Source organism: Danio rerio, chromosome 2 (genome assembly GCF_049306965.1).
Source record: "Danio rerio strain Tuebingen ecotype United States chromosome 2, GRCz12tu, whole genome shotgun sequence".
NCBI lineage: Eukaryota > Metazoa > Chordata > Actinopteri > Cypriniformes > Danionidae > Danio > Danio rerio.
Genome location: NC_133177.1, coordinates 10,195,700 through 10,207,500, shown reverse-complemented (window position 1 = coordinate 10,207,500; position 11,801 = coordinate 10,195,700). Strand labels below are relative to the sequence as shown.

General features: G+C 39.2%; 1 protein-coding gene across 1 annotated transcript in view; it reads left to right on the top strand.

The window, feature by feature from the left end:
* si:ch211-252f13.5 overlaps positions 1 to 11,207 on the top strand; it is an 11,797-nt gene extending 590 nt beyond the window's left edge. Inside the window, exons 1-4 of the mRNA XM_005171187.6 lie at positions 1 to 149; positions 2,937 to 3,463; positions 6,936 to 7,002; positions 7,080 to 11,207. The exon at positions 1 to 149 is cut by the window's left edge and continues 590 nt beyond it. Of these exons, the coding sequence (XP_005171244.1) occupies positions 1 to 149; positions 2,937 to 3,463; positions 6,936 to 7,002; positions 7,080 to 8,590 (2,254 nt within the window). The 3' untranslated portion in view covers positions 8,591 to 11,207. The remainder of the gene's footprint in view (positions 150 to 2,936; positions 3,464 to 6,935; positions 7,003 to 7,079) is intronic.
* Positions 11,208 to 11,801: the final 594 nt, after the last annotated feature.

The window sequence follows — 11,801 nt, the reverse complement described above, 5'->3', positions numbered from 1 at the left end:
CTGCAGCACAGGGTCAGATGCTGGAAGGAGCAGACTGTCTTTTGTCCATATGCAGGACAGAGCCGAGCAAGTATCGGTGGAATTTCCGGAGTTGGGGACTCAAGGGGGTCCATCATCTGGGATTCAGTTAACATGCGACATTAAGCCAGGTAATCAAGTCATTAAATGATTCTTATGTTTTTATTTTCTGTGACTGATTCAGTATTGTTTTTCTGTAATGCAGTCAAGACCAAGGAGAATCGGTTGCATGTTGGATTGTTGCCTATTTATTCAGGCAGCTTGTAAACACATGTCAATTTCACAGAAAAGCAAATGTGACTCATATATGAGTATGGATTATTTGTCATTTCTGATTAATACCGATCTTAGAATTTTTGACTGATACCGATATACAGCTAACTTGACCCAAACAGATATCGGCAGATATTTTTTAGCTCTTTATTGAGTCTATTTATTTACTCGTGTAAATGTGTGTAAATATATATTTATTCAGTTTTTATATTAATGTCAGTAATATTATTGAATAATATGCAAATGTTTATATGATTTATATACAATACAGCAAGGGTTACCAACCTTTTTTTTTTACTAGGACTCTCTTTATCCCTGGAAAATATTGTAAAGCCCCTCTTTACATTTAATAATATCATCAATCATATAGGTTTGCAGTAAGTATGACAAAAGAAGTTGTTTTCAAACTTTACTATTATATCAATGTTTATTACGGTCACACTTTACAATAAGGTTCATTAGTTAATGTCAATTAATGCATTTACTAACATAAACAAACAATGAACAATACATCGACTACAGTGTTTGTTCATGTTAGTAAATGTTAGTTAATGAAAATACAGTTGTTAGTTTATGTTAACTCATGGTGCGTTAACTAATGCTAACAAGCATAGACTAGGATGTTAGTAATGCATTAGTAAAGGTTCAATTATGATTAATAAATGCTGTACATGTGTTGTTTATGATTAGTTCATGTTAGTAAATGCATTAACTAATGAACCTTATTGTAAAGTGTTACCTTTATTACTATATCTAGATATGTTTATGCACAAATTATTGCCTAATACAAAATCTAAAGGCAAATCATCAGTAGGCCATTTGTATTGAGTCCACCCTGCTGTATTGGGGATGAGTCGTCCGCAAGTGTCTTATTAATATGGATGGCCTTATGCTTTCGTTAGCAAGAACTTGCAGATAATGCTCTGTGGCTGGGTCAGGGACTCTTTGCTTTGTGAAAACGGAATAAAATCATAGTTCAGGTAACTATCTTGGTATTTCCTGCATTTCGTGTTTCCAGTATTGCTAGCGTTGCGACCTAAAATGTTTGGAGCTTCCTTACTTGGGTCCAGTATGCAAGAGTCATTACTATTTGCTGCTGAAGGTGAAATAGTGAGAAGTTTTTAAAATATGACACAACCCCCCACAGATCTGGGTGAGGCCCCCTTGTGGGCCGGGATTCGCTGCAATACAGTTTGTAAAGTAATATTTTCTGATTTCAGTAGGTAAAAAGTCAGTATAAATCTTTTTTCAGCATTTTTTTTCACAATATTCTGCCTAGCAGACACATGACATCAGATTGAAGTTGCACCCCAATGTTGTGGGGACGTAGCATTTTGGGTAGAAATGAACATCAGGTTGACGTCAGAACCAAAATTGGTCAGACGTTGAATTTGGTCACTTTTTAATGAAACTTAAAAACAATTTAATAATGATGTTACAGCTTTTACATTGTGTGGACGCTACCACTATGACGTCTATCAGACGTTAGATTTTGGTTGCCATACCTGATGAATGAATGTCAATATGACGTTGGTTTTAGATGTTGGCTCGACTTTGGATTTTGTTCACTTTCCAACTAAACCTAAAATCAACCAAATATCAATTTGTTGTCGTCATTGGACATCAAAATAACGTTTTCTTTAGATGCTGGCTAAACATTGAATTTTAGTCACCTGGCATCACGAACTAACTCTAACCTAATATTATCATCTTATGACTTTGTGCGCCTGCTGGGTGCGTTAAAATAGCAAAAAAGGTCTGCAGATTCTGTTTAACTTACTGATAACTCTTTGGAGGCTGATATATTAGGCAATATTATATTATATTTATTTTAAAATCATAACTAGAAAAGATTGAACTGATATCTGAACTTTATTAATAAACTATTCTCTTTTATGGTCAACTTTGCCTTAAAAATAAAATATATTGCCTGAATTTAAAAAAAAAAACCTATATAAATTAACCAATTCACTAATCATAAACCAAAATCAAAATAATGGTAAAATAATTTAAAATAGTGCCAGGTAGAAAGCATATGAATGGGGTTCTAGTGATAATTGATCTCCATAAAGATAACAGTCTAATTTTGTTATCAGACTGATAACAATAACATAACAAATAAATCGAAAAATGCTTCAGCTGATATTGATATGACTGCCGATATACAGTTGAAGTCAGAATTATTAGACCCTCTGAATTATTAGCCCTGTTTATTTTTTCCCCGATTTCTGTTTTCCAGAGAGAAGGTTTCTTCAACACATTTCTGAACATAATAATTTTAATAACACATTTCTTATAGCTGATTTGTTTTATCTTCGCCATGATGACGCTGTATAACGATGGTTTGTTCTGTAGACTATCGAAATAATACTTAAGGGGCTAATAATTTTGACCATAAAATGGTTTTCAAAAAAATTAAAACTGTTTTCATTCTAGCCTAAATACAACAAATAAAACTTTCTCCAGAGGAAAAAATACTATCAGACATACTGTGAGCATTTCCTTGCTCTGTTAAACATTTGGGAAATGTTAAAAAATTTAAATAAAAATAAAAGGGAGGTTAATAATTTTGACTTCAACTGCATATCGTGCATTCCTACTTTATTTGATCTAAAAAAGTCATGCTTTTTCTTAATTTTGAACAGGCACAAATGAGGTCAATTCTGAAGATGCTTTAGTGCTGCATTTGCACTTGGCAAAGGGTCAGGATAAACTGGTTGCACAGCTGCATGGGCAGCAAGAGGAGGTTAAACAAATCCAGAGCGCGCTGAGAGAACAGCAAAGTGCTCTTCTAGCCCACCAAAGAGAAATACTGGACCAACAACGGATCATGTTTGACAAGATGGATGAAGTCAAGACTCAATACAGCCTTCTTCTTGACAGTGTCAAACAGTTGACTGTAGTAAGCCCACAAGGAGGCATTGAGAGTCATTTGGAAGGTCTCCAATCTCAGGTTAGGACCTATTCTCAAGAAGCCTTCACAATGCATAAGATGAACATGGATGCTAGTGTTACGGATGCTGACAGACCTCTTATTGGATGTGGATCCTGCCAAACAGATGAGTATTGTGACTTCAGCGCTGAGAAGCCCCGTTGTGAGAGATGCACCGTTTGCCCTCCAGGATTCTTTCTGGTTGCTCAGTGTTCAACTCATTCTGATAGGATCTGCCAGGTACCCTTTCATTTGTTTAGTTGTAACACTGGGGTCATTTTGTTCATAGAGACTAATTGCAACCCAGTACATTGGGTGCGAGTAATGCTAACACATAACTGAATTGCTTTAAAGTGACTGTCAAAGCTTGTAAACAAACTATGACCTCTTTTCCACTTAGGGTGCTTTCACACCTAGACTTTTGTTTCAGAACCTGTCTCGTTTGCCCAGTTAGCGCGGTTTGTTTGGCATATGTGAATCCAGCAATCACGCTCGGATCCGCGCCAAATCAAACGGTCCGAGATCGCCTAAATGAGGTGGTCTCGGCTCGATTGAAATGAACTCTGGAGCGGATCGATTGTTGTGAGAAAGCCAGTTGTTGTGATCCGAGCCTGGCTATACACAGTGTATCATGGATATGTCATAGGCATGTATATGGCTATATGAAGAGATCATACGAAAAAAATATGAAAGTGAAAGCATGTTAACTATTACCGAGAGCTGTTTATCCGTTAGGAAAATTGACCGAACTGGACTCTTGCACACTGTTATTTCTCTCTATAATGTAAAGCCTATAATGCATAAGCCAACTGCTCTTTATGAGAAAGTCTTACTTCCCTGCTGAAAATCAAGCTTAAACCAGCCTAGGCTGGTTGACTGGTTTAAGCTGGTCGACCAGGCTGGTTTTAGAGGGGTTTTGGCCATTTCCAGGCTGGTTTCCAGTCATTTCCAGCCTGGTCTTAGCTGGTCAGGCTGGAAAATGACCTGCCAAATCCAGCTAAAACCAGCTTGACCAGCCTGGTTTAAGCTGGACATAGCTGGTTTGGGCTGGGCTCCCAGCCTGGCTAGGCTGGTTAAGCTGGTGTTAGCTGGTCATCTCCCAGCCTGACCAGCTAAGACCAGGCTGGAAATGGCCAAAACCCCTCTAAAACCAGCCTGGTCGACCAGCTTAAACCAGCCAACCAACCTAGGCTGGTTTAAGCTGTTTTTTTTAGTAGGGTTCTGATTTATATTTGGAGACAACGTCTGAGGGTGTCACCAATCAAAATGAAAGCGCAGCTTTTCGCTTATAATGTATTATTGCTCATCCTCATAAATTAAAATAAGGATGCATGGCAGCTGAGCGGGACTCTGCAAAATAGACCGTGACACTCTGACCAATGTGAGGAGAGTTTACTCGCACGTGACTCGGTTTAGCTCGTTTGGTCCGTTTAGAAACTTTGCTGTGTGAAAGCGAACCACACCAAGAACAAAGAGCAACACTGTAACTATTTTAATCCCTGTTTCGGAACAAATTAATCGATACACAGGTGTGAAAGCAACCCTAGTATTAGTTGAGCGGAAAGAGCAAGGAAATGAAGGGGATTTGCATAGCAACTATGATTTTGCTTGCATCTGTGTCTTTAGGCTCAGTGCAACAAAGTAACATACCTTGTTTTGGTGTACTTCCTCACGACACCTTTTATAACAATTACATGCTTGTTCAAGACGTGGTCTTTAATGGCAGTTTGAATGCTTTTCAGCATTTCAGCAATTATGGAAGTGAACAAGCACAAACATTTTTTACCCTATTTAGGCAAGTGTATTTAGTGGTGACCATTTTAAGAATGCCTCTTAATAGAGTGGAGGAACTATGAAGTCACTTTGTAGGCTAATCGGCTGCTAGCATAAAACTGGTTCCCTCGTGGGAATTTTCCCATAGGCTTTTCAAAGATTGCAAATAATAAGCTCTGTGTTCAAACACTGTTCATGACACTTACACGTTTTGTCCAGCCGGATAATCCTCACACGAAAATACAACTTTAAGCACTTTTGGATTTTAAATACAAACGCAAGAACTGAAAAGCTAACATTAGGCTACAAACGCACTACACTGCTCTCGGAGCGCTCGCCTGTGACGTCAGCACCACCCTGCTACAGGCAACTTTTCAAGCTTATTTTTTAGAAATAATGTCCATGACAAAGAGTTAATCTCTATGTTTATAACATTATAATCCATGGTATATATTATAAAAAAATAAATACGCAAAAACACAGACCTATGTGCCTTTTGGATCGTTTTTACGTGGGAAATACATCTGTTTTGCTTTACGGTTGTTCTAAAAGTTTGAAAACTGTTTGTATAAATCTGCCTACATAGTATTATCATAAGACATATTTAAATAAGTGTATCACTCGCGTGCATATAGCCTGCTTACCTTAACAGACGACAGAAATGAGGCGTGAGGGACAAGTCTATCAAATGCCTGCAAGTTCCATCATGGACACAGAGCAACATTCAATATTCCTTTTTTGTCACGAAATACACTGAAAAGCAGCCCATACAGTCACATATGCTGTACATTTTACGAAGTGTAAATATTGCTGTTATGACCGAGTTAAATGTGTTCAGATGAAGAAGAAAAACCCGACATGCATGTATTTTTACATATTTATTCATACGTTTGCATTACTGAGAGCAGGAAAGAGACAGGCTGCACTAGTAAGCAGTATCTTCATAATATTGTTTATTAAAATAAAAGATCAACAAATTAATCTCGACAGCCTTTACAAGTGAAGGAATTGTCTGCACACAATCTGAATTCCAATTCTAATTAGAAATATACTACAAACTATGAAATACTATTCATGAAAATACCTAAATAACAGACAAATCCAAATGCCCATCACAAGTGAGCTGCGCTCCAGACCAGATCAACTCTATGACGTATAATGTCTCCGACACCGCCTGTAGTCCTAATTAGCAACTTGATAGCAACCGTCTTTTTAAAGAAGTATAACCAATTTAAAAATTCAAGAGTGTGCTGTAACTGATGTGTTTTATGTCGTAGAACAAAACGTGAAAGTATTTTGAGTTTGTTAGCCACAAACCTTATTTAAGTGATTTTACTGAAACCCCATTGAAAAAACCCATTGACTTTGGGACGAGGGAACCGGAACTGCTAAAATGCTTACTCGCTTCCGGGTTTTTGCATACAAATTGACGTCATAGTTCCTCCACTCTATAGCAAGTGTAAACAGAGTTTGTCATATTAAAGTGTTAGCTCACCCAAAATGTTAAAAAAGTTAGTAATAACTCACCATCATGTTATAACAAACACTCGAGACCTTTGTTCGTCTTCAGAAAACAATTGAAGATTCATCAGATTAAATCTGAGAGCGCCGTCATTCTGTATAGACAGCAATGGTCCCAGAGAAATACCAGCAAACATCCTTAAAGCAGAAGACAATATGCCATCAAAAGTCATAGCTTGATAATATTCTGATCGAACCACTAAAAACAAATTGTCTGTTATGGTGATGATGTAGTTTGCTACCTTTCTAGTCCTTCTAGAGGACGAGGGAGCTCTTGAATTTCATATAAAATGTCCTAACTTGTGTTCCAAAGGTCTTGGGGGGTTAATACAGCATGAGGGTTAGTAATTGATATGATTTTGTTGGGGTGAACTAATATTTTAACAGATACATGATAACAATTATAATTGTCCAACAGGACAGAGACGAATGCCTAGAGATACCAAACCTTTGTAAAGAACACAACCAGTGCCTCAACACTCCAGGTAAGTTGGCCTCCAGACTTCTCAAGAATTTTACCAGATTTACTTTCCAAGAAATTAAGCATTGTTCATTGTTTTAGGAGGGTTTCGATGCTCCGACATGTCGGAGAGACTAGCAGCTGCTGGGATTTGTGGCCACTCTTATTTTTACAACTCTGAGATGGAGGAGTGTCAAGCTTGTACAGAATGTGATTCTCAGCCAATGATATCCCCATGCTCAGCGGTGAGTGATGCAGTGTGTGCCAACCCATCCGAAAGCAAACTCTCTCTGTCCTGGTCAGGAAGTGTCGACCTTCCTAAGGGTAGTGAGCTTACTGATAAGCAACTTCACATCCGTGGCAACAGCGATGGACGCCTTCTTTCCTGCACGGATGGTTGGATAGTCCTATACCAGCATGGTCTTGTTTGGGTTGACCATAACCTTGCTTTAAAACATGGCTGCCGCAGCTTTGTTCAAGCGTGTTTACGATTGAATGCCAGTGAAGATGGAGGTCGGGATTTGAGTGGTATGCGTTTGGAGCAGCGGGACACCAGGTCTCTCCAAAGTGCCAGTGTGAGTGGAGCCACGGCCGTGGAGCCGGGACACATACTTTACCTTTCACTCAAGAGTGCCACCAACCAGTGTAGCCAAAACAATGATGACGTCCACCTGCAGGGCAGCCTATTGTCACCTTTCAGTCTGCTCTGGTTGTCCCATGACACGGGTGCAGTGGCTATGACTGCCCAGGCCGTTGCCTCTGCACATTACCACACCAACTACCGTCCTGCCTTCCGGACGTCATCCATCTCTGACCCCTATGTGGTCAGCCTGACTCATGACAATCGTGGTGTCCGCTTCAGGGAAAGTGGCACTGTGAAGTTTGTCCTTCAGCAAGCATTGTACTCCATGGGTCAAGCCTGCATCTCAGAGGGTTTCTACTTACTTGCATACCTGAACCGCAACGGGAGCAGTGCTGAGCTGACTCGTGCATTCAAGCCTGGCGTTCACTACAGAGACACATCCATATCTCTGTCAGCTGCCACCACTGTGGATTCTGGAGATATGCTCACCTTCGAGATCCTCGCGCCTACACAGTGCAACGTTCGCTACTTCGGCGATGACTCTGGGATTAGCATTCTCAGTCTTCTTTGGATCCCTTCTTCGATGTCCACAGCCTTGTCGGCTTCTGTGTCGAGGAAAGGTCTTCCTACAGGTGCAGTTAGGAATAAGGCCTTGTTCTTCCATCAGACGACTACATCAGTTAAACAGGTCGCACTTGCTGGAACCAAAGATCACAGAGACTTCATCTTTCGGGAAGCTGGGACAGCTAGCGTGGCCTTAGATCTCCGGCTTATCCATTCTTGCAGTTTAATTAAACTCACCTTGCTTCAGCAGAACGGGTCTCAGGGGGTTCAACCAGCTCCTGTAGCTCAACAAATCGGTGGGCAAATGCCAGAAGGAAGTTTGTGGGCAAGTGTGGGACTGAGGGTATCGTTTCAGGTGCTTAATGGCACTGTAATCTTTGCTACAGTGGATTGTGTGAGGGGGCGCATTAATCAAATTGCCTATGATGCCGGAAGTAGCATTTCTATCCTATGGGCTGCTGCATGATCTTAGCATGATTCAGTTAGCATGCAGATCTGTGTACTTTATGAATTAAGCCTGTTTTTTTTTTGTTATGTTTTATTTCGGGATTAATTAGTTAATAAATAGGATTAATGAACTTTTACAGCCAAAACAATAAATTGCTTTAGAGTAGATTATTATGCATTTTTAAATGGAAAAAAGTTAACAAAATTTGACTTTTTTATGATTATTTACACATTTTAATGTGACTGTTGTATGTTTTGATTCCATAAGTTTTGTATAACATTTTCCTTTCATTATGGTGGCTTGAGAAAGCCAACATACTGTTATACTACATAAACTTATCCTTCTTCCGTCTTCTTTTGAGACCAATTTCTATATGCATCTCCTTCTAAACCATTCAAGCTTTATAAACCAAACTCTAAACCTCCAAACTTGTCTGACTCGAGGTGCTATATCTTTTCCATCTGATCCGACTTACGGTTTTCCAAAAACTGGCCAAGAAAATTCTGAAAAGTCCCATTAACTCATACCTGTCAACACTGTTTTTCCCGCAAGTCTCTCGTATTTCAGACCCATCTCCCGTTTTTTTTTCTGTCTCCCAGCATTTTGGTACAGTCCCCATGCACACCAAACCCAAGGTGCATCCATCTTCATACACCCGCTCCCCACTCTTCAGTTCGCACGCAGCACAACGCTCTGCACCAACCAACCCCCCCCCCTTCGACCGCAACAACCCCCCGGTTTCCCGGATTTTATAAACCAAATGTTGGCAGGTATTAACATTGGACCAAACTTTGTGACCTTATAACTTTGCACCAGACTGTCATACAGACTTAAGGTTGGGCTCATTTAACTACCAATCTGCCAATCCCTGATGACCTTTCAACTTACTAGCCACACCTTAGCAACCGATTTTTGACACCCCAGCAACTGTCTCAATGACTTTCATTGTAAAGAAAAAGTGCCACTGACTTTACATTGAACATATAACAACATACCAATTCATACTAGCAATATACTAGTCCATACTAGAAACATACTAACGACATACTAATTCATATAGAAACATACTAACAAACATTATAACAACATACTATTCATACTAAAATCATGCTAACAACATGCTAGTTTATACAAAAACATGCTAGCATCATGCTAATAACAGGCTAGTTTATACAAGAAACATGCCCAGCAACACCTTAGCAACCACATAAAACATCGTAGCAACTTATCTTAGTAACCACTCAAAACACCCTAGCAACCACTTTAACACCTAGAACATCCTAGCAATGCCTTAACGCCTGCCTAGCAAACACTCAGAACACCCTAGCAACGCCTTAGCAACCACTCAGAACACTCTAGCAACTGCCCTCGTAGCAAAGAATTCTGGCCCAGATTTGGCATAAAGCTGGCACAGCAGGCATTCATCCGGCACTGGCATACAGCATGTGGGCCAAACATGGCCCGGGTTTGGCAGAGGTGGCACCGTCTTTAAGGCGGCACACAAGATTTGGGCCAGATGAAACACGTAGTATTTGGCCCAGATTTAAAAATTTGTTAAGTGGGCCATGTGAGTTTGGCCAGTCTTGACCCACATTTAAAATACGCTAAAATCATTTTTGAGTAAAGAAAAAAAATTCTACCAATCAGGTCACTGAGAAAAAGCGTGCCCATAGTGTGCCTAAAGCGCATCACTCCATGGGTTTATCAATTTCATTGTAATCGTGACACACCAACCTATCTGGCCCAGTTCAGGCCCAGTTATGAGTTATTAACTTGGCTGAGACTTGGCCCAGATATGGTCCGTGTTTGGCCCTTGTCTGGAAGCCAGATTTGGTGCAGTCATGTACCGTAATTCACTGCGGCATGTGGGCCAAGCAAAACCTGATTGTGTGGGCCAGAGCTGGGCCAGAGAAATTTTGCTATGTGGGTGCCTAGCAATGCCTCAGCAACCAGTCAGAACACCTTAGCAACTGCCTAGAAACACCTTAGCAACCTCTCAAAAAACCCTACCAATGCTTTAACAACCGCCTAGCAATATCTCTGCCAACTGTTTCAAACTTCTTAAAAACGACTTCAATTATTTAAACTTTATAACTACTTTAAACTTTTCCACAGGCATCACAGTGGTGCAGTGGGTAGCATGGTTGCCACACAGCAAGTAGGGCGCTGGTTTAAGACCCAGCTGGGTCAGTTGGCATTTCTGTGTCGAGTTTGCATGTTCTCTCCGTGTTTGTGTGGGTTTCCTCCGAGTGCTTCAGTTTGGCCGTAGTGTACTGTATGTGTGTGAATACAAGAGTGTATGGGTGTTTCCCAGTGTTAGGTAGCAGCTGGAAGAGCATCCGATGCGTAAAACACATGCTGGAAAAGTTGGCAGTTCATTCCGCTGTGGCAGCCCCAGATTAATAAAGGGACTAAACCAAAAAGAAAATGAATGAATGATCGAACTGTCAGGCTAGGCTCTCTCAAGCAACCATAAAGTTTGTCTACAAACTTTACTTTTATTGTTGTATTTGCACTTTCAACAAATGTGTCATCCTTCTTTTTATTTCATTAAATTTTGAAAGATATTTTAAGCATGGTGAAGCATGTGTTGTATCATCCTTGCATTTAAAAATAAAACTGTGTGGTAGCCATGTTTATTTATTTCTTTATTTTGAGCAAAACTCTTTATAAAAGTATTTTAAAGAAATGTGATTTATAAATATAGCCCTCTATCGTGTCTTTCCAGGATTAAATTCTTATTTACAGGTATATTCTAGAAAATATAGAAAATATCTACAAGAGAAGTCAGAATAATTGAATTTTTCTTTCACTTTTTAAATATTTCACATATGATGTTTAATAGAGCAAGGAAATTTGCACAGTATGTCTGATAATATTTTATTTTCTGGAGAAAGTCTTATTTGTTTTACTTCAGCTAGAATAAAAGCATTTTTTTATTTTTTAAAAAACATTTTAAGGTCAAAATTTAAGCTGTATTTTTTTGGCAGTCTACAGAATAAACCATTGTTATGCAATAACTTGCCTAATTATACCCTAACCTGCCTAGTTACCCTGATTAACCTAGTTAAGCCTTTAAATTTCACTTTAAGCTGTATAGAAATGTCTTGAAAAATATCTAGTAAAATATTATTTACTGTCATCATTGAAAGATAAAATAAATCAGTTATTAGAGATGAGTTATTAAAACTACTATGTTTAAAATGTTCTCTCCGTTAAACAGAAATTG